The 24,418-nt window shown below is 32.2% G+C and overlaps 1 protein-coding gene across 2 annotated transcripts; it reads right to left on the reverse strand.

Moving 5' to 3' along the window:
- Positions 1 to 4,797: 4,797 nt before the first annotated feature.
- On the reverse strand, positions 4,798 to 6,404 carry LOC107893674 (methyltransferase-like protein 7B). Of its 2 annotated transcripts, none has more exons than XM_016818731.2 (6): positions 6,027 to 6,404; positions 5,862 to 5,957; positions 5,563 to 5,781; positions 5,339 to 5,435; positions 5,174 to 5,236; positions 4,798 to 5,057 (listed from the first exon to the last, which is right to left on the reverse strand). In XM_016818731.2, the coding sequence occupies exons 1-6, from the start codon at positions 6,264 to 6,266 to the stop codon at positions 4,858 to 4,860; spliced, it is 915 nt and encodes a 304-aa protein (XP_016674220.1). In that variant the 5' UTR covers positions 6,267 to 6,404; the 3' UTR covers positions 4,798 to 4,857. The 2 variants fall into 2 exon arrangements, with proteins under 2 accessions (XP_016674220.1, XP_016674221.1); XM_016818732.2 differs by having other exon boundaries at positions 4,798 to 5,071; positions 6,027 to 6,343.
- Between the last annotated feature and the right edge of the window lie 18,014 nt (positions 6,405 to 24,418).

The raw sequence follows: 24,418 nt of genomic DNA on the forward strand, positions 1-24,418 counted from the left end.
TTGGTAGCTATGGAAATTCTTTTGATTTTTGGGTGAAAATGGTAAATTTTTGGTAGAAGGACCAAATTGTAAAGAAATAAAAACTTCATTTCTTCTTCTTCCTCTCACGTTGGTTTTGCATGGGAAAGATGGATGAGAATTCCTCATCTTTCTTTCTTTATATAATAATAAAATAATAATAAAATATCTTATTAAAATATTAATAAAATAATATTTATCTAATTAAATAATTATAAAATATCAAAATATCTCTAGCATCATTATTGCCTTCTAGAATTCTCTCTCTTCCAATTGACCATTTTGCCTTTTGTGATCTTTTAAAATTTCATTCTTGAGTCATCACTTAATTTGGTAAAATTGTAATTTAGTCTCTCATAATTCTTCACCTATTCAATGTGGTCCTAATTCATCAATTTTCTTTGGTTTCTAGATCATTCCACCCTTAAAATATTTGCACTATTAGTCCTTCCACTTTTTCATATTTATATTTTAATCCCTCAAATTTTGAGTATTTACTCTTGGGCCACAAAACTTTTCTCACCTACAATTTAGTCATTTCTTGAATCAAGATATCATAATTTACTTCTCAATGTTGTCATAACTCAAAATTTCCCTTTTTGTTACTTTATTTCCTTATTTTACTATATCAAAGATAATATCTTACTGTAGAAATTTTTGGGGTATTACATTATGCCTATAAATAGACTCTGATGAAGCATTGTAATCACCCCTTTTGATCAATAAAATACATTCTTTGTTGCTTTCATATTTTCTTTGTTTTTTTATTCTCCCCATCTCTCTTTATTTTATAACATGTTATCAGCGCGATGATTCTCTATTTTTTCTTTAAAATCTTTCGAAGTCGTCCCACAAATCAATCTTCAAGATGTTGAAAAATTCAATCTCAGAATGGATGCTTGTGATAATAGTCAAGGTGATGACGATGATGTTAAAGATCTTCAGGTATATTTTACTATGTTTTATTTATTATAATTGGAGAATAATCGTGACAACATGAATGGATAGATTTTGATTTAAAATCCACGTATGTTTATGATGTTGATTATGAAATAAAAAATCAATAGAGACGTTTAGAAGTCTGTCCTACCAGATTTGTTGCATTCCCCGAAGTGAATGTAAGCATAAAGAAAATAAAATATATACTTATGGACCACTAAAAGTGAGAACATAGTAATAAATAAGAGAACAATGAGAGTTCTCAAGATAACTCTTCAAAGGGTAAAGATAACTTATGTTATCAATGTGGTATGAAAGATTATTGACCACATATGTGGCATATGCTTAAATATTTTGTTTCTGTTAATATTCTTTGAGGAAGGATATGAGAATGTAGTAATAAATTCTATCATTATAGATAGAAAGTATTTATCTAATTTTGTACTAAAACAAACAAATATTATTTCAATATTTGATAGTACAAAATTAGTCGAAAGCTCTAGAAGAGCTAATATATTAATATCTTGTGATGGTTAATCTATTGGTTTTTTAAAAGATATTTATAATGGATCTTATATTAAGATTCTGAATTAGGAAAATATTATATTTCATCCGAATCACTATTGCTATAAATATCTATTTTAAAATGATGAAAAAGAGAGGATTGAGTTATTTATTTATATTTAGTTTATAATTTTTGTGATCTTCTTTTGTCATCATCCGCATTAAGGGGTTGGAAGTAAAATATTTAACTATGAAAGATCTACATAAATTCTGGAATAATTTAAAAGAAAAATGTGAGCAGTAGAATATGGTAATTCTATTTAAAGCCTGTTATGGTCGGATGCACATGAAGTTGCAAAATTTTAAAAACTGTGAGTATAACTCTATAATATTCAGAATAAGTTCTCAATTAAAATTAAGTGGTAAAATATTATTGATGAGAACTTGCAAGAGAGAAAACTTATTTATGAAAAGTCATTGGTTATGTACTTGTTGTATACCTGTAAAATAAGATCCACTCTCAAAGTTTGCTATTAATAGATTTTTTGAAGATTTTGACATATACCCTGAAGCGAATATTACATACAATTATTTAGAAATTATATTTTTTGACTTGGTGGCATTATAGATTTCACATTGATTTAGACATTTCCAGTAGTAAATGTCACAATAGTACTTATATGCGGATACAAATTAAAATGAATGATAGTAAAATTATTAATTTGTTACAATTTAGTACAATTGAAACACATGTTAAAGTAAACTAGAAGTTTACTGATACAAATGCATTTACTACTTGGCATGACCAATTAGATATATGATACGAAAATTAATTAAGAATTCATATGAACATTCATTAAAGAACCAGAAGATTCTTTAATTTAAAGAATTATCATTTGTTGCTTGTTCTCAATGACAATTGATTCTTAGAAACTTACTAGTTAAAGTTGAGATTTAATGTCTTGCATTTCTGAAATGAATATGGGCTCATTCATCCACCATGTTGATGGTTTTAATATTATATGATTTTGGTAGATGCGTCTACAAAATAATCACATGCGTTATTAACTTGCAACCTGTCGTTTGCGAGATTACTTGTTTAAATGATTAATTTCAGATTATGCAATTAAAACAATTCATCTTACTAATGTTGGTGAGTTTAAATCCCAAGTTTTCAATGATTATTGCATGTCAATTGGGATAAAAATTAAACATCCTATAGCTCATGTTCACACATAAAACGATTTGCTGAATTGTTTATCAAATGCCTCCAACTAATTGTTAAATCATTACTTATGAGAACTAAACTTTCTATTTCAGCATGAGATTATGTTGATTTATATGTTGTACGCATCAAGCCAATAAGTTATAAATACTCCCATTACAATTGATTTTTGGTCAAGAGTCAAATATTTCTCATATTTGAATTTTTTGTATGTGCGTATATGTTCCAATTACTCCACTACAACGCACAAAGATGAGTGAATCCTCAAAGAAAGTGGGGAATACATATTAATGACAAGTTTTTTTTGTATTATTAGATGTTTTGAATGCATTGGAGATTCAATTATGACATTATTTGTGTTTATAATTTTGATTCGATAGTTTTCTTGACATTAAGGGAAGATAAATAATAACTTGTAATGAGTTAGGGGGAGAGTAATTTGAACTAAAAGTTCAATAACGATAACTCATTACAAGTTAACTATTAGATGTATTTGATAAGCATTTATATAGATTGATCGGTTCCAAAGATGAAAAATTATTCTAGATGGTCATATAGTGGAGGCGGGTGCTCCAGAAGAGACCCAAGACATAACTAATAAGTAAAATCCAGAAAAGATTCAAGTACCTGAAACTGAATTTTAAAATAATGAAAATAAGATATCTCGATAAGTTATGTCAATTCGAGAAAATGTGGAACCGAATAATAAAAGTGGTCGACAATGATTTTGCATGCAATATTATTATGGAAATAATGAAATAAAAGGAGGATCTTGAGTAATTCTATTGGGAAATATAGATATAGAATAAATTGATCAAAATAGAAAGACGCAACTCAAGTACAATTAAATTCGTGGAGTTTTTGGACCAATAGTCTAAATATCTAAAGGTATAGGGTACAAATGAAGTAATTTTGCAAAAGCGAAATAAAAATATGAAGTTTTTCACTAAGTCCTGGCATTGATTATGAAAAGATATAATATTCTTTTGTGGTGGATGCAATAAACCTTTAGATATATTATTAAATTGACAATTCATAAAAGATTTAACTTGCGTCTAATGGTTATTGTTACAACCTTTTATGAATCACTATATAGTAAAGTTATATTAAAATCCTTGAAGGATTTAGGATGCTAAAAGCATATTGAAATTATCGAGAAATTATTCATTTATATAAATTGAAATAATTGAACATATATGGTAAATTTGACTTAGTGAATAATAGTTGAAGGAGGATTATAAAATGATCCAAAATCCCTATTTGTGTTTTTATAAAAGAATCATGATTAAAGTTTGTTATGATTATTGTTGAATCTTCTGAAGAGATCAAAATACATTTCCCTAAATTTTACTCACCCATGACTTTCAAAAGAACGGTGATATAAATGATTAGCAATACATTCAAATAGTCATTTGAAAAAACTACTATTCAAGATTGAATACGTAGAATATGAGAAAGTATGCGATGATTTCATGAAGGGGAGTAAATACGCGTTGTACTCTTTTTTCCATAACCAAGGTTTTATCCAATTAGGTTTTCCTAATAAGGTTTTTAATGAGGCAGCATATTATGCGTACTATAGATCGTGTACTCTTTTTCCTTCATTAGGTTTTTATCCCACAGGATTTTTCCTAATAAGGTTTTAACGAGGCACATTATCTACCAATGGACATTCAAGGAGGAATGTTATGAATATCTTATTAAGTGGATGTCTATCATGATCAAGATAAAATTTTAATGTACTTTAAATTCTAATAGTTATTAGAATTAGATCTCTACTTGTTTTATACTTCTTATGCCTATGAATAAAGACTCTGATGACACATTGTAATCACCCATTTTGATTAATAAAGTACATTTTCTGTTGCTTTCATATTTTCTTTATTCTTTATTCTTCTCATTTCTCTTTATTTTATAACAGTAATCAAATTTAAAAAGAAATCAATTATCAGCATTATTAACACGACTTTAAATTTTTTAAATCGGAAAAGTAGACAACCTAAATTTCGAAAATAAGAAGCAGAGGGATAAATTTCAAAAGTTCAAAAAATATAAGGATAGGGGCAAAATTAGACCACTTAAAAGCAGGAATTTATGTTGAGAGCTGCTGATAATTAGAAAGCATATATATATACATGTACATACATGACTGATAGATAAAACTTGAGGCTTTAGTTGCAAGCAACTCCATAGACATGTGGAGTTATTAATGAGAAGGGAGCATTGTACAAAGAAGCCATGCTTAGTTCCAAACTTGAAAACCCTGATGAGGATATATATTTCCCGGTTTCTCTGGTAAGGTGACATCCATCCGCAACTGCCTGTTGCAATGGATCAACTAGTGTCTGCCACAACCTCAGACTTGTTCCATCTGCAATTACAACACTAATATTACAATGCATGGATGTTATTTTGGATTCTAATTGCATATACTGATGTCACTTCTTGTAGAAATCAACGAGTTAAACTTCGGGTTCGGATTAATACCTTCGGCAGCAACATGTTCGATAAACAGGAAAAGTCCTCCTGGTTTCAACACCCTTTTCACCTCTGAACAAAGTTATCAAAAGTTAAAAATTCATTGCAACATTCTAATTATTGTAGGTCAAATCAGAAGTTAGCATTGAACTTCATTGGAGCATGATAAACGACCTTTAAGTGCCATGTTAACATCTTGGACAGAACATAATACAAGTGTACCAACAACTGCATCAACAGATGAATCATCTAGTGGAACAGCCTCTGCAACCTGGATAAATGCAGCAGTCCACAATTCAGAAAAAAATAAAGTTGAAAATGTACTTGTCATGGATAAGAAACCTATTAAACTCTGCCATTTATTATTTAGAGCTGCTACTAGGACTAAAAAAACTTACAGCTTCTATGAAATGAAAATTCTTCGACGGTAAACCGACTGCGGTGGCCGCTGCTCGAGCATACTTCTCCATCTTCTTGTTGGGATCCAAGCCAAAAACTTGGACCTCATTATCACCAGCATAGTACTCAAGGTTGGGACCCGTCCCAATCCCAATCTCCAGTACCCTTTTGGCCTTTCCCTTTAGTTTCTCTAAAAGTTGTGACTTGTAACCTGCAATCTTGAGATTTAACAATAGAATAGGTAATTCAATCGTACATATGTATGTATATGAAAAAAAGGCATAAAATAGTTACGAACTTTGGCCTCATAAGGTTTCATGCTTGTGTCCATAACCGAGGCATAAAACTCTTCATACCAATCGGGCCTTGGAGGGTGAATCCTGTTGAGCAAATCCTGCACATCAAAATATTCTCTGTTAACAGTTTTAAAAGACAATAAATAATCTACCAGTTATGAAGGTACCAAGTAATGATCAGATTGTGAAGTGGAGGCATTGGATTTGGAAGGGGAAATTGGAAGAAAAACTGCAGTGGCAGCTTCAATGAAATGTCTTCTTCCACAACAGGAACAGAAACTGGGGGCAAGGGATAGCTGTTTGCTGGGAATAGCTGCAGCTGAGCGGCTCTTTTGGTTAGTTTTTAAGGAGTTGAGAGGTTGAAGATGGAAACTAGGAGAATAATGGAGGTGAACCAGTTTCACCATCTTGAGTATCAGTTGGATCTTTGTTTTTTGAAGTTATTGGCTTATAGGTCTCCCCAGCCTCATGATTCTTGAGATATTTTCCATTTTTTAGTTTTATTTTTCTTCTTAAATTTAATTATCTTTACATCTAATTATTTTATTAACTTTTTAGTGTTTAAGTACTTATATATACCATAAATTATTGTATACCCACGTGTAAATGAAAAGAATTTATATAACAAATATATTTATTAAAAGTTTTGATGTTTTGTTGAAATTATAATTTTAAATGTTTGAAGTTCATTGTATTTCAAATTTTATTTTGTGTAAATTTAAATTGATTTATGATAAAATATTTTAAAAAAAACTAAAAACACTATCGGAGTTTTTATATTTCTATGTAAAGTTCATTTTACTTTTTCTATTAAAAACTGATTTTTTATATGTTTAAAATTTATTCAAATAATCACACTGACAATTTATCGTTAAATTATTAATAATTTAAATAAAATATATCATACCTAATTAATTATTGAAAAAGCAGTTTTTAACTTCAAAAATATTTGTTTAAGGATGTTTAGTACTTGAAAAATTATTTTGGTTTTAAAATTGCTTTTTAAAAAAGAGTTAATATCCACTGACTTGAATTTGACAACTTATACCTATTAGGTATCTAAATTTTCTTTTGTCAATTCATTCCAATTTAATAATTTTTAGGTACTTGATTAACATTGTTAAAATATACTGGTATGATTTTGACATGGCACTGACGACCAATAACATAATAACACATGATAATTACACATTTTGGCACATGGTAAAAAATATTTTTTTTTACAAATTTTAATTTTTTAGTTTTTTGTAGAGGTGTGCATGGGCCGGGCTACCCGGCCCAGCCCGAAGGCCCGCCCGAAATGTGGGAGGGTTTGGACAAAAATATAGGCCCGAAAATGGGCTTGGACAAAAAAATAAGGCCCGTTTAAAAAATGGGCCGGGCCTCGGGTAAAGTATTTTTAGGCCAGGCCCGGCCCGACCAGGCCTGAATTCATTAAAGGACAAAAAAATCTGCATATTTTTTTATTTTTGAATGTTATGTTCTCGTTGTTTTCTCTATATTTTGCTACCATTTTACTATTATGTTGCTATTATTTTGTTGTTATTGTTTGGATATTGTATAGATTTTATTTTATTGTTAATTTTCTTATTATTTTAAAGGTATTTGTTAATTTTTTATTATTTTAGAAGCATTTGCTTGTTAAGTTGCATTTATCTTAGTGTTATTTAAGTCTACATATTTTTCAAAATTTATTTTTAATTTGTTGGGAAATATTTATTTTGATATTTTTAGTATTTTTGATGTATTATATATATTTAAAAATAATATAAAAATTAATACGGGCGGGCCGAGTCAGGCTCGGGTTTTAGTATTTTTATCCCGGTCGGGCTTGGGCAAAATTTTAGGCCCATTTTTTGGGCCCGACCGGGCCCGAGCCCAATAAATGGGCATGATTTTTTAGTTGAGCCCGACCCGAACCCGGCCTGACCCGGCCCATGAACACCTCTAGTTTTTTGCCACGTGTTAAAATATGAGACTGTCATGTGTCACCATGCTATTAATCGTTAGTATCATGTTAACGTATTTAACGATGTTAGAAAAATATCTAAAAAAGTATTAAGTTGACTGACGGTTTCTAAATTTAAGAATCAATTAGGTCTAAAAAATTTTTTAAATACCAAATAAGTGCTAGTTATCAAGTTTAGATAGCTCTCTATTATTCCTTTTAAAAATCTTTCTGGTGCACTAGGACAAACTTTTTTCTAGATATAAATCACTAAGACCGTTTTTAAGTTGCAATGACAAAGTTATGGATTTAGTCCACATATTTTATTTTGGTCATTTTTAGTCTTTATATTTTTTGAATTAATCAATTTAGTCTCTCTACGTTTTCAGATTTTAAAAATTTAATCTTGGCTCTAATAATAACAGTTCAAACCGCTTGGTTAAATTCAATTAATAGTCTTATATTATGCATATAATTATAAATTTAGTCTATATTCTCCAATTGGATCATTTTAAGTCACTCTCTTTATATATAAATATATTAATTTTAAATTTTCAGGCTTGAAGCAAATGACAATTCGTTAATCTATTAATTGTATTTTTAGTGAGTAATATATAGAAATAATAAGTTGAAATGACAATATATATATGAAAATATACCTGTCGTATCAGATTTTGGAAATAACATAAGGTAATGAATTGAATAATTGTTGTTTGTTAAGGATTAGAATATTAAAATTTTAAAATTATAAGAACTAAAAATAATTAAAATTTTAAAATTTCATTAATTCATAATTTTTGTAAAGTATAAGAAGTAATAATAGAATTTAATCTTTTAAAAGTAGATTTTAAGTTCAACTGCCACTTATCTAACTTCAGTCTCGCCATTTCTTTCTGACATTATAAAAAGCTGGCAATTCCCTCACATATATAGCATCTCCTCAACCTTTTCCCACCAAACTCACAACTTTACATGAATCTACATCTCCCTAAAAATGGAGCTTAGCTGAACCCATTGTTATAGAGGTCGTGGATTACAACTGTTAAAAGAGTAGATTATTCATTTAAAGTTAGGCAAAATTTCTTTTAAGAATTTAGATAAAAATATTAGAGTTTAAAATTTTATTAGATAAAATAATTACATTATTTAAAATGTGGATCGAACTTGAATCCTAACATTTAAGGTTTTAGTTTAATTTGCTTTTTTAAGATTATAATATAATATATTATATTATTTATATATATCATATAATTTATAACATATAAAATTTAACTAATTAAAATATTTTATTAGTCCCTATATTTGTATAAAATTTGAGATTTGATATTTATACTTTAAAAGTTAAAAATTCAATCATCATACTATTTTAATTTAAAATTCTTAGTCAAATCATTAGTCTTTGGTAGTTTTTGACAAATTTTGTCAATTTAATATTTTTTTTGTCAATTATATGCTATGTCAAATGAAGATAATCAAGTCAAAATTTTAAATTAACAAATTTTGACAAAAAATACTTATTATTTAAGTAAACTAAGATTTTTAAATAAAAAAGTAAGACTTATTTTTAACTTTTTAAATACATGGACTAAAATTTTGTCAAAGTTCAAATATTAACAACATATTTTAACCAAATTAAATCTATAGTAATATATAAAAATATAATGTAAACATATTAAAATAATTTATATATATAAATTCCACAAGTGAAAAAATATAAAAGTATTAAATATTAAAATAAAAATAATATAAATATTTTTTAAAAATTTAAAAATAATGAGTGGGCCTAAAATGGACTTGGGTTAGTCATTTATAAGTATGGGCTGGACAAAATTTTAGATTTGAGTCGGACTGAGCTTGAGCAATCATAGAGTGTACTAATATCATGTTTAAGTTCAACCCGAACTCGACCTTTCCCGATTAATGAACACCTCTAATTATAAGGGGACTGCTAAACATGGTTTGTTGAACCGAACCAGATCAGTCAGTCAGACAAGCTGGATCGGGATCAATCGAGGTACCAATCTAAAGAAAGGCTTTAGAGCACTTGAGTCGAGAACTGGGCTAAAAAAATTAGTTGAATCGGTAATTAAATCGATTTTTAATATTTTATTTATTTATTTAATCGAACCGTCTAGACCAATTTAATCAACTAACTAGTAATCTAATCAATTCGACCATCAATCCGGTTTTGGATACTAAGAAATATCATTATAATTATTTTTGTATATGTGTTTTCTTTTAATAAATCCCATTAATTGTGGATCACATGCTCTAGATGTAGGTAATTAATATCCTTATAAACACTCGTTCACGCAACTGAAATGGCAAAAAATCCCCACCTAATTCTTTATTTATTCCTTCTCACTTTCTTCTTTTCTTAACATCTCTTTGATAAAAACTAATAAGGTGGTATTTGGAAAATTACTTATAAATACAAAATCATGATAAGTTTGGATAACTATTATAATTGATAGGTCCCACAGAATTGGATGCAACTAGAGTACACCAATTTTACTTTCTCATTCTTAGGGAGGGCGATAATTGAAATAATTACTCAAATAATTGCACCCAAACTTAATTACCCTATAGCTTTCCAAACAGTTATACATGATGTCATACTCTAAGTCCGGCGGATTTGAGATTAAGATGTGTAGCAGTAAAATTTTCTATTTGGCAAATTATAATCCACCTATTTGTTTTCTTTTAGCGAATAAGAGTAGGTGTATAGTAATTTCCGTGAAAGTAAATGAAATTTTAATTTGGGTTATTTTAAAGAAAAAGATTTTGTTAAGAAAAGAGGTAATTATTACATGAGTTACCATCAAATATTTATAATACACCTAGCTTGTCTGAGTACTGTGCCTGTTAAGTTTGTACAGTGATCTGGTAGGAAGTCAAATAGGAATGGTTAGTCAAGTAATATTTGTTCAGGATCTTTCTTTATGTTTTTCTCGGAATCTATAGGCCACTAAAAAGGACAAATTATGAATTCAAGGGACACTTGTTAAATTCCTCTAAAGTGGAAGCTGGTTTTTATATATGTATGTGTAGAAGGTTCATGGGGAAGTTTTCTTCTTCTTTCAATATTGGTCTCTGATTCTTTTTCTTTCGTTTAAATGTCATCTTTCGTCATTAGACTAGAAGCTAAAAATTTTAGGAATAATCAGAGGATGTTCTATCTTCTAGTAAGTCTAACAACTTTGCATGTTAAGAGTAAGGGTACTATGATATATATATGCAACAAGTTATGATTAAGAGGTCTTGCATGGGGGTTATCTATAGATGAGATGTTAGTAATCTATCTGTAAATGGGTTTTAATAGTGAATCCATGTTCTTTTAAGTAGTTTATGCTATGAGTTCGTGAAAGACTTTCAAAATTGAGGATTTTGACCTTCAGCAAGGTAAGTCTCTAATATTGAATCATACAAGTTTGTTTTTATAAATTGTTTGTAATTGATGTTCCTGAAAAAAACATGTGAATATTTGAATAATTTTTGAAAATAGTTATGAAATCTTAGTTTAGTTTAAAGGTGAGTCTAATAAGTAATGAATTGTATGTTTGGGTGTACATGATTTTATGAAGCAACTATTTATGTGTACCTTACGTATATGAGATGTATACTGTGATATGCGATTGTGTCAATTTGTGTAAAACGTATACTGAGTACGATTTGGTTAAGAAAATGAGTTTAGCATATCTAAGTGGGTACTTATGTTAGATTTGAGGTGTGAGTAATAAGGTTGGCAAAATAGGGTGTAGCTGAGTGTTGGAAAGTCATGTGATGTGAGTTTTGACACCACAGTGGTAATCGATGAAGTCTATCGGGACAGTAAACACGAATTATGTTTTGTAAATTCTGAAGAAAGTACATGGCTATGACATATTTATAGAAAAGGGCAAATGAGTCGTAATTATCGATTGGGACTTTCTGCATGTCCTAAGGCGATGATGGGAAAACCTCACACGATGTTAGTTTAGGCAAATCCATATCGCAAACATGACAGTTCATGGGGTGCTTTGGTGGTATTCTGTTTAGCCTTTGTAGCGTATTCTGGTTTGGCCTTCGTGGTATTCTGTTAGCCTTCGAGGTACTCTGTTAGCCTTTGCGGTACTCTGTTAGCCTTTGTGGCATATTCCATATGATGCCTTTCTGGTGTAACATCCCGAAATAGGGCCTAAACAGAATATTGGTTGCGAAACCACGAATTTGAGATCAAAAAAATTTATTTCGATTAAGTTTTAAGGTTTATTCATTAATTGAATAAGTGCCTAATTTGATAATTATGACTAAATCGTAAAATTAGCAAAATGTGTGTTCTAGATAATAAAGGGGATTTAATTGAAATGGGTTCTTAAAGTGGAGGTCCTTATTTAGTAATTAGACCATTATATTTAAGTTTGGACAAAAATGGGTAAGAATAGGAGAAATATGAAAGAAAACCCTTTAAGGGCATTTTGGTCATTTAGTAATTAAAACAATTAAAAAGGGAAAATAAAGCCAAAATTGGTCCATCTTCTTCATGGAGGCCGAATATAGCATGGGGGAAGCCATGGTTAGGGTTTCCAAGCTTTCCAAGCTCAATAGTAAGTCCGTTCTAGCCTCGTTTTTAATGTTCTTTACGTTTTTGGAGTCCCAATAACTTGATTTAGCTTATTCTAGCAATAATTCATGCTAGGGTTCATATTTGGAAAAATACCCATAGGTTAAATGTGTTTATTTTGATGTTTTATGGTAGAATATGAAGCTTGAAATTATGTTAAACAACTTTTGCTAAGTGATTTTAAGTGAAAACGAGTAAAACGACATAATCGGTAAAAATACCTAATGTTCATAAGTACATGATAGAGTGGGAATTTGATGTTGCCATAGAAGGGAAAAATGTTCATCGTGTCATATACATAAGAAAAATGGATAAATTTTAATTTCTGAGCCTAGGGGAAAAATCATAATTCTGCAAAGTTTTAGAGGCAAAATTGTAATTTTGCAAAAGTTTGAGTTAGGGAATGTTTTGAATAGTAAATTAATTAAATAAGTGAAATATGATGTTTTAGATCCTGAAAAGTGAGATTTGGACCTAGAACGGGAGAAAAATCGAAAATCGGGAAAGTTGGTAAAATAGTTGTTTTGGTATCGAGGTAAGTTCATATGTTTAATAAGCATTTAATTATGCATATTTGAATGATAAATTGATATTTTGGCCATAAATACTTTATTATTGAGTTTCAGATATAATGATTAATGTTCGATAATAATTCGATATTGGAAAGAGAACTTGTATAATTTATATGTAAAACCATATTTTGTATTATGGATTTGTATGATAACAAGAAAGCATTTATTAGCATAGTTTGATGAGAATAAGTTAAGTTGATGATATGATGATATTGAGAATGTAAGTATGTAAGTTGAGTGGCATTTTATTATTATGCAATTATTGTTATTAGTATTGTTATTATTGAGTTATGCAACTAACCTTGAGAATTTGAGCAAGTATGTTTCAGCTATGACTTGAAAATGCATTGATATCTCAAAGTCCATGGTTGTACCATGGAAATTAAGGAAGAATTGATGGAAAAGTCCATGTTCATAACATGGCATTTAAGGAGGAATTGACAGTTAAGGATACCATGTAAGACCATGTCAAGACATGTCATTAGTAAGGCAAGGATCCCATGTAAGACCATGTCAAGACATGGCATCGGCATTGATTAAGGACTCCATGTAAGACCACATCAAGATGTGACCATGTAAGACCATGTTTGGAACATGGTATTTGGTAAGATAAGGATACCATGTAAGACCATGTTTGGAACATGGCATTTGGTAAGATAAGGATATCATGTAAGACCATGCCAAGGCATGGCATTGATAAGTTCTATAAGGTAAGGAAATCATGTAAGACCATGTCAAGACATGGCATTGATGAGTTACTATAAGGCAAAGGTCCCATGTAAGACCATGCCAGGGCATGGCATTGGTGAGTTCATAAGGCAAGGATACCACGTAAGACCATGTCAAGACATTGCAATGGTAAGTTCAAAAAGAAAAAAGGTTCCCGAGTAATCCAAAGAGTAAGTCAAATAAACGACAAGGTAAGAACATGAAGAAAGAGTACAAGTATGCATTTAAGGCTTATCTAATATTGAGATTGTAAGTAATTGAGATTATCAAGTATTAAGTAAGTGATGAGTTTTCAGTTATGCTTGTGACACTTTATGACATGATTGGCAATATGCCTATATTATGAAAGAGTACTTATGTGTTAAATGAGATGTTGCAGGTATGTAAGCAAGCTATTAAGTAAGGTGCCTTTTTTATTTTGAGCCTTTGGTAAGGTTACCGATGAGTAAGATGGGAAAGTAAGAACTAAACATTATTTAAGCAAATTATGACAGCATAGTAGTAAGCTAAATTGATTGCTAATGCTTATTATTTTACATGTGAACTTACTAAGATTTATAAGCTTACTTCTTTCACTTTCCCATGTTTCAGAGTACTTAAAAGCAAGTTCGGGTTGGAGGTCGTCGGAGATCACTTCACACTATCGACTATCAAGTTACCAAATGGGTACCTTCGTTTACAAACGTTCTAGTTTATGGCATGTATAGGGACTTAGCCATTTTGTGTGTATGTCCTTATGATATGAATAAAGAAAGGTATGTAAATATTTGATAATGATTAGCTATTGAAATGGCTAATGAAGAACATGTTTCGGTGTTATGTATGCCTAAATGGTAGTTAATACAAAGAAATCATGAAAAAGTGAAATTAGCATTAAAACTGTATTGAACAGCAACAGTGACATGATCTTGAAAAATCACCAAGAATAGTAGAAATGGAATTAGGTGATGAATGAGATATAGAATTAAATCTTATTGAGTCTATTTTCATATGAAAGAAATAGAGTAAGCAAAAGAAGTTTATATTAAGAGATAGGGTCAGAGCGATTTCTGAATCCCCTATTCTGACTTTATAAATTCACTGAAAATTATACAAAAAGAATTAGGAGTTATAGTTTATATCTATAGATTCCTTAGTGAATATCCTTTGAAGAGAAACAAACGACATGGTTATTTGAATTCTGTACAGGGAGAAAATTGATTCGTAGTGAGGAGAGATCAGAGTAGTCAAATAGTGCAAAGGGGAAACTTTAACTAATAAACTGTACTAATTGGCTTGACCAATAATTCTGGAAAAAAATTAGTAAGCAGATATATGAGTCTAGTTTCAGGGAAAATTCACGAATTTAAATTTTGAGTTTTGTGACTCGAGTTATGATTTATTTAGTGACTATGACGCAGGTGGGCAGTTTTATAAGGAATAATAAAATAAATTGTTTTGATTTGTCTAAGTATTTGGAAAATTTTTAATGTTCCCGGTTTGGTCCAGAACCATTTTAATTGCATGTTTTAGGGTCTTGAGGGCCCTTTTTAAGGACATATTGAATGAATGTAAATAAATTAATTTTAAAAGCAAATTTTATGCCCCGAATTAGTGAGTTAAGTCAGGTAATGCCTCATGCTTGACTCCGGCGACGGTCTTGGGTAAGGGGTGTTACATGTGGGATATCTCTGTCTGGCCCTTGAGGCATATTCTGAAAAATCTATGATAAGGATATGATTTGTTTGAAATTATTTGGCGTGAAAGGTTTGTGGTGAAATTGAATAAGTTTTAAAGGAAGTTTCTTGAAAAGAAGTATAAATTAGTATGTTCAATGTATCCACTATAGTTATCTGCCAAGTTTACTATAAAGGCATATTCGATGTAAGAGTTGGTCAGTTTGAGCTATCTGTGTTATTAAGGTGGAGATATGAGTTATCTAGTATTTATTCTATGTGAATAGTATCATGGCTTGTTTTGAGACTTGAAGGAATTTGAGTTGTTCGTTAATTTGAAGGTATTGTGCTTTGTAACAAAGACGTGTGAAATTTTTTTGAATGATTTGAAGTGGTTCTCATCAGTACGAGTATGTATTGAGTTGGCATAAAATATAGTTCAATTTAAGGTTTGATTTAGCAAGATCAGTAAGTGGTATCCACCAGGGATAATGTCTATGGTTAACTATTTAAAATTGTCTAAAGAGAAAAGAAAAAAGGTTGTAGCTGTCGAGACCATTTTTTAAATCGAGTTTTGAAAAATAGAACTCGACTTTTAAGAAAAACGAAAACGGGAGTCGCCACCAACCTTTTTAGGTGTGATTGGATCACCTTATAAAATGTTTTGTTTTAAAACATTAATTTTGGTCTACGAAAATCGAGAAAACAGATTCGGGAGTCGGTTACGTACGAGGAAGGGTTAACACCCTCGTAACGCCCAAAAATTGGTACCTAATTGATTATCAAGTGTCTTTAATGTCGGAAATTTAAAAAAAAAAAATTCAAGATGCAATCCTCTTTAGAATATTTTGATTTTGAAAATTAGGGTTCACTCGTATCAAATGAATCAAAATCTCACATCTAGTAAGTTAGGACGCAACATTTTTAAGACATTCGAAGCTAAGCTCACCTTTTTGAAGATCTCTATCTCAAAATGACAAAACGTCATATCTAGTAAGTTAGGACACAACGTTTTGAAATCCCAAGACAATCACTCGTATTTTGAAAACCTTAAAAATTTAGAAGGATGCTTGACTATTCGAACTCAATGAGAAAAGTTGCAACCCAATAAGTTAGGGCACTACCTTTCTCGAAGCTTCCAAATACCAAGCATTGCCCTTTTTATTTTGAAAACTTTAGAATCTCATTTTTAATTGATGCATGAAGAACCATATATATACATTGTAACATATGAGATAGCATATTGCGATAATAAAACATGCATTTAAACGATATGATAGCAATAATATAAGGCCATACATTAGATACATACATATAATTATAGCAAATCTTAGTCATATAACAACATACATACAAAGATATACATAGCATATATTGAAGATGAATAAGCAAAACATACAAACATACAAAGTAAATATTAATTTAAAAATGATGCATGCTATACAATTTTTCATATAAACAACAAAAAAACAATATAGTATCAATATACATAAAATACAATCATCAAATTATAAAATAACATTTAATAAATAATGATGTATACAATATAAAAATATATAAAAGAATTAATATATAAATAAAATATAAAATAAAGTGAAAAATTATTAAAATATACATATAATATAAATTAAAATACAATATTTAATAATAATGCATGATAAAATATAAATAAAATAATATATGTAATGGAAAAACAACTTTATAGCATAGGATATAAAGTATACAAGTTTTTTTTTAAAAAGATAAATATAATAATATAAAAATAAATAATTAATAAAATGTATAACATTGATTTAATATTTAAATATAAAAATAATAATATAAATAATAATATATATAAAAATAATACATAATAAATAATATGTAATAATAATATAAATATATAAAATAATATAATAATATAGTAAAAAACATGAATATGTCAAAAAATAAATGAATTTTATAAAAGGAATAAAATATATATATATAAAAAATAATAATAAGGATTAAAATAGAAATCAAATAAAATTTTAGGGTAAATTCGTAAAAAGGGGTTGGACCAATTTGAATACGATTCGAACATCGAGGGACTCATTGAATAATTAACTCTCATCCCAAAATGGCGTCGTTTCCCTAGTACCGTTTTAAAAACTGCCATTAGGATTAAATTGAAATTAAATAAAAATATTAGGGCTAAATTAGAAATAAAATAAAACATAATTATAAAAAAACGGAAGGACAAATCGGGTAATTAACCCCAAGAAAACACGCGGATCCTCCTCGGGTCAAGTCAACGCGCGGATCTTTCTTGGGTTATATCGAAACGACACCGTTTTGCTGGTTATTAAGTTAAGTAGAAACGACGTCGTATTTAAAGAATTATAAAAGGCTGCTTTAAGCCTTGAAAATCATTTTGGTCTCTATTTTTTTAAAAAAAGAAAATCCTCTTAATGCAGAGAGGAAAAAGGGGGGAAGAGAGTCCTCGGAGCTCCGTCGAGCCTCCATCATCAGGCTCTCATGCGCCTACGCGCCGTCTCCAGCTCCACCGTATACAGTGGCCGAAGGTGAAAATCCTCTTTTTTCTTTGCAGAACGGCAGGTAAACACCCTTCTCTTTCGTTTTCCTTTTTATTTTTATGCAAAAATCTACATACATGTAAAGAAAACAAACAGGTAAGTGAGAAAATGAAAATAAAACAATCGGCTCTATTACCTTTCAAAGAAATTGATCTTTTTTTTTATATATGTAAAAAAGGGTTTTACAACTACTTTCGTTTTTTACTTCTTTTTGTGTCTTTTTTGATCTGTTTTCGCTCTCTCCCTTTCATTTTTGTGTATCTTTCTGCCTCTCCCCTTTCTTTGCTGGTTTGAAGAAGGCTTTATAGCCTGGAAGCTGTTCTGTTTTGGAAAGAAACCTTAGATTTCTTTCCATATCTGTTTAGGTCTATCTACTGCAATTTTTGCTTTGATTTCTTTCCTTTTCCTGTAGGTGACCGCGAGGATCTGGGTGATTCAAAGGCCGCTAGCGTGATGAATGCTGGAGCGCCAATGGTGGCACAATCCAAGGCCAGGATTGCTGCAGGAGCAACTATCTCGGCAGCGAAAGGTCGCTGGAACAGAGTCGATCCGGCCTTGATTCAGGAGCTGGACAGACGTGAGGGAGACAGGCTTCTGGATAGCGCATTGATGGCGTGTCGATAGTGCATTGATGGCCTTGATTCGGGAGCTAGACAGACGCTCTCCGAATCTTCTAGGAGATGTTGCGGCGCTAGGAGGGAAAGGCAGAAACCCTAGGGTTTCTTGCCTCAGTGTAAAAGTTTGGGCTAATTGGGCCACTTAAGTTTTGTAATCGGGCTAAGGGTTTTAGGGGCTAATAGGTTATTAGGTGTAGTGTATGTGTTGGGCTTCAGGTGTATTTGGGTTACACGGGTATTGGTTATGCAGTTTATTTAGGCTTGGGCCCCAATGCTTGGGCTTTGTAACCTGGAATGTTAAATGGACTTTAAAATAAATATTTATTTATCTATTTTGCCCTTTTAAAGCCCGGTCAAAGTTGGGCTATTATAGCTGCCCCTCTTTGCTTATTGCTGTGTAACAGAAATCGAGCAAAGACTCATAGAAAGACCAAATTTACCCGGCCTTATTGGATCATGGTCCTCAATCTGCTCTTTGCAAACTCAAGACTGTCATGTTGATATCTTCGATCTGCTCTCCGTCGAACACAGAGACGCCAAATCTATTTCTTTGATTTGTTTTTTAACAATACAGAGATGCCAAATCATCTTAGATCTGCTTCAGCGTAAATACATGAAAGCCAAATCTGCTGTGTCTTCGATTTGCTCCTTGTGAACATAAGGATGCCAAATCATCTTGGATCTGCTTCAGTAAAATCATTTGAAGGTTAGATCTGCTATGTATCTGCTCTTCATTGAAATGGAGATGCGAGATCTGTTATCTTGGATCTGCTTTGGTGTGAGAACATCCGAAAGTCAAATCTGCTATGTCTTCGATTTGTTTCTTGTAAACACAAGAATGCCCAAATCATCTTGGATCTACTTCAATATAAACACCTGAAGGTTAGACCTGCTATGTACCTGCTCTCCGTCGAAATGGAGATGCCAGATCTGTTATCTTGGATCTGCTTTGATGTGAAAACATCTGAAAGTCAGATCTGCTATGTCTTCAATTTGCTTCTCGTCGAAGATAGAGAAGCCAAATCTTGTTATCTTGGATCTACTTCAGTGTAAACACGTGAAGGCCAGATCTGTTATGTTTTGGTCTGTTACCCTACTACTTAGAGGGTTAAAGCGCATCAGCTTTGATCTACATAACCTATAGAATGCATATGTGCTCATGCCTGATGATTAGGATGCTATAATCGAAGTGAGTCAAATGCTTCTAATTAGACATGTTATGATGCAAAATGTTATGAATATGACTCCTATTTCAGACGTCACCACTCATTCCTTCGTTTATCTTTACTTCTCTCAAAGTATTATTCCTGCTCAGCCTGTAGGCTTGTATCATTCTTCACTGAGAATATCTGTAAGATATCTTTTCTTAGAATCAAATCGTTTGATTTGTCCAATCATCATTTCGGACCGGAAGAAAGAAATACCTCAAATTCTTTCAACCTTTACTTACGTGAATTTCTCGAACAATTGTCCTGTTTTAGTTTCTTGTATCATCTAGAAATTTCCAGAGTAATGCGCAAAACTTCATTTGTGAAAATTATTTAGTTCATCTATCATTATTTAATGCAACATACTTTAAGAATAATGGAAGATGAATTTAATCTTGAGAATAATTAGATTTGAATAAATTTGTCAAAAACACAAAGGAAATTAATCTGAAAGCCTATCTTTGAGAAGAATAAGAATCTAAAGATAGCAAACAGGACAAAAGTTAGATACCCTAGATATCGCCGCTTGAGCGTTTATATGCCAGCTCCATGAAGACTTTCTTGAGTTCAACATGTGTTTAAAAGACCCAAAGTACTTTGTCGATGCCCCGATATGCAATGCGCTTCACTTTTTGTAGAATTAGATATAGCAAGATTACTGTGTGCTCTTCAAAATTTGAGCTGCCCTTTTGGGTTTTCAACTCAAAAACCCCTTTGGTCACAAGCCGCCCCTTGCGAGTTTTCACCTTGGCCTCTCCATTTTTTTTTCGAAAACTCAAGGCGCCCTTTGCAGGTTTTCACCTTGGCTTCTCCTCTCCTTTAGACAAAGTACTTTTTGACTGAGTCTGAATTCACTGGGTTGGGTAAACTCTTCCCATTCATTTCTGTCAAGATCAATGCACCCCCAGAGAAGGCCTTTTTCACGACATACGGCCCTTCCCAATTCGGCATCCATTTTCCTCTAAAGTCCTTCTGAATGGGAAAGATCTTTTTCAACACAAGATCCCCCTCATGGAATTCTCTTGGTTGCACTTTCTTATCGTCAGCCTGCATCATTCGCTTCTGATGCATCTGACCATGACGAATGGCCTTTAGCCTCTTTTCCTCAATCAAGTTCAATTGGTCATATCGCGATTGAATCCACTCTGCTTCATCCAACTTTATCTCCGATAAAATTTGAAGAGAAGGTATTTCAACTTCGATAGGTAACACTGCCTCCATTCCATATACCAACGAGAAAGGGGTTGCCCCGGTAGAAGTTCTGATGGACGTTCGATAAGCTAAGAGTGCAAATGGTAACTTCTCATGCCAATCTCTGTAGGTTTCAGTCATTTTCCCCACTATCTTCTTGATGTTTTTGTTAGCAGCTTCTACTGCCCCATTCATCTTTGAGCGATATGGAGAGGAATTATGATGCTTAATCTTGAACTGACTACAAACTTCTGCTATCGTTTTGTTGTTCAAGTTCAATACATTGTCTGATATGATCTTTTCAGGCATCCCGTACCGACAAATGATCTCTTTCTTCAAAAATCGACTTACAGCGGACTTAGTAACATTTGCATAAGAAGCAGCCTCTACCCATTTCTTGAAGTAAGTAATCAATGACCACAAAAATAAAGCGATGTCCATTTGAAGCCTTTGGTGATATTGGCCCAATGACATCCATGCCCCAAATAGAAAAAGGCCATAGAGAAGTCATAACATGTAGAGGTGAAGGTGGTACATGAATCTTGTCTCCATAAATCTGACATTTATGGCATTTCTTGGCATAATTGATACAATCCCCTTCCATAGTAGACCAATAATATCCAAACCTCATGATTTGTCTAACCATCATGAAATCGTTGGCGTGCGTCCCACAAACACCCTCGTAAACTTCTTCCAAGATTAACTTCGCTTTCACGGCGTCAACACATCTCAACTGTACTTGGTCCTTTCTTCTTTTGTACAAGATGTCCCCGTACAAAACATAATCGCAAGCTAATCTTCTTAAAGTTCGTTTATCATTTCCAGTTGCTTGTTCTGGGTATTTACAATCTCTCACATATCGCAATATATCCTGATACCAAGAGTTGTCATCCTTTTCTTCAATGTTACAACAGTGAGCTGGAGCCTCAAAGATACTCATCTGAATGGGTCTCATCTCTTCTTTTTTATTCACTTTAATCATTGAAGCCAAGGTTGCTAGAGCATCTGCCATATGGTTTTCGTCTCGTGGGATATAATTGAAAGTGATGTCATCGAACTCCTTAAGTAACCCCAAAACTACCTTTCGATAATTAATCAATTTAGGATCCCTTGTCTCCCATTCTCCTCTAAGATGGTAAATCACTAATGCAGAGTCTCCATATACTTCTAAGGTTCTTATTCTTCATTCTATAGCTGCTCAGAGTCCCATGATGCATGCTTCATACTCAGCCATATTATTTGTGCAATCAAAATTCAACTTGCATGTAAATGGATAATAATCACCATTTGGGGATATCAGGACTGCCCCAATTCCATTTCCAACTGCATTGTATGCCCCATCAAAACTCAACTTCCAAGGATGATCCTCTGTAGCTGTTACACACATCAACTCCTCATTTGGGAAATCAAAATTCAACGGTTCGTAGTCTTCTAGAGATCTACTAGCCAGAAACTCCACTATCGCACTTCTTTTTATAGCTTTCTGACTCACATAGACTATGTCAAACTCTGAAAGCAGAATTTGCCATCTCGCCATTCTCCCATTCAACGCTGTTGACTCCATCATATACTTCAAAGGGTCAAGTTTTGAAATAAGCCAAGTAGTGTGATATAGCATGTACTGTCTTAACCTTCGAGTTGTCCAAATTAAAGCACAACACAATTTCTCAATTGGCGAATATCTCATCTCACACTCTGTAAATTTCTTACTGAGGTAGTAAATCGCATTCTCCTTTCTTCCCAACTCGTCATGTTGACCAAGCACACATCCCATGGAATTGCTGAATACTGATAGGTACAGTATTAGTGGTCTATCTGGACTGGGCGGAGATAACACTGGAGCATTCAACAAGTACTGTTTGACTTTTTCAAAAGCATTCTGGCATTCCTCATCCCAAGTACCTTGATTGTGCTTTCTAAGGAGGCGAAAGATGGGATCACACTTCTCAGTTAGTTGTGAAATAAACCGAGCAATGTAATTCAGTCTTCCTAGAAATCCTTGAACTTCCTTCTGAGTTTGTGGTGGAGGTAATTCTCAATGGCTCTGACCTTGTTTGAGTCAACTTCGATTCTCTTTTTACTGACTACGAAGCCTAATAACTTTCCCGATCTAGCTCCAAAGGTGCACTTTGCTGGATTGAGCTTCAACTGAAACTTTCTCAATCTCAAGAACAATCTTCTCAAGACCTCAATGTACTATTTTTCTGTACGTGACTTGGCAATCATATCATCAACATACACCTCAAAATCCTTATGCATCATGTCGTGGAACAAGTTCACCATGGCCCGTTGGTATGTTGCCCCCGTATTCTTCAACCCAAACGGCATCACTTTGTAGTAGAAGGTACCCCACAGGGTTATAAAGGTAGTTTTATCCATGTCCTATGGATGCATCTTTATCTGATTGTACCCTGAGAAACCATCCATGAAAAAGAACAGCGAATATCCTACCATGTTGTTTAAAGTGTCGATGTGTGGCAAAGGAAAATTATCCTTTGGGCTAGTTTTGTTCAGATCTCTGTAATCAACATACATTCGTACCTTCCCATCCTTCTTGGGAATAGGCACAATGTTAGCTACCCATTCCGAGTACTTTACCTCTTGTAAGAAACCCGCATTGAACTGCTTCTTAACTTCGTCCCTTATTTTCAGAACAATATTTGGCCTCATTCTTCGCAACTTCTGTTGGACTGGCTTACAATCTTGTTTTATCGAAAGACGATGCACCATAATATCAGTATTTAACCCTGGCATATCCTGATAGGACCATGCGAAGATATCCTTGAATTCACGTAGCAACTCAATCAATTCTTGCCTTGTGTCCTTGGCAATAAGTGTCCCAATTTTCACCTCTTTCCCTTCCTCTAGGGCTACATTCTCTATTGCCTCTTTCTCTTGTGGCATGATTTTTTTCTCCTCCTGTTTCACCATCCTCAAAAGATCTAGAGACACATCACAATCTTGGACATCTTCAAAATCTTAAGATTCCTCTAAACACATGTCTTGCTCGTGAGAGAAATTAGGATTTGTAATATCAATACTCATGTCATTGATATCTAGGGATCTGAGAAGGATATACAAAGAATGAATGAATTTAAGAATGATTATTTATGTGCTATGAATGAAAAAATAAGAATTGCCAAAATTTAAAGGAATATTGGTTGATAAAAATGAAACAATACTCGTTCAAATTGATAAAAAGTTATTTTTTATTTAAATAATTATAGATGAACTTAAGCCTATTTTCACAAATATAATCCTATTACTCCTAGGCTCTAGAGTAACAAGAATGTTTCGAGAATTACTCTGAAGAATTCCTAAAGACTACAGGAAGTTCCTCCACAGTCCAATTGTTCAAAGAGCTTCCCGATTCGTAAGGGCGAATACCCTCTAGGTTCCTTTGCTCTGATCCTTTGTCATGTGCAGCATTAATCTGATGGCTCTCCTCTACAAGTAATCCTCTTGATATGAAGGTTTTGGA

The sequence above is a fragment of the Gossypium hirsutum genome, chromosome A13 (genome assembly GCF_007990345.1).
Source record: "Gossypium hirsutum isolate 1008001.06 chromosome A13, Gossypium_hirsutum_v2.1, whole genome shotgun sequence".
Taxonomy (NCBI): Eukaryota; Viridiplantae; Streptophyta; class Magnoliopsida; order Malvales; family Malvaceae; genus Gossypium; species Gossypium hirsutum.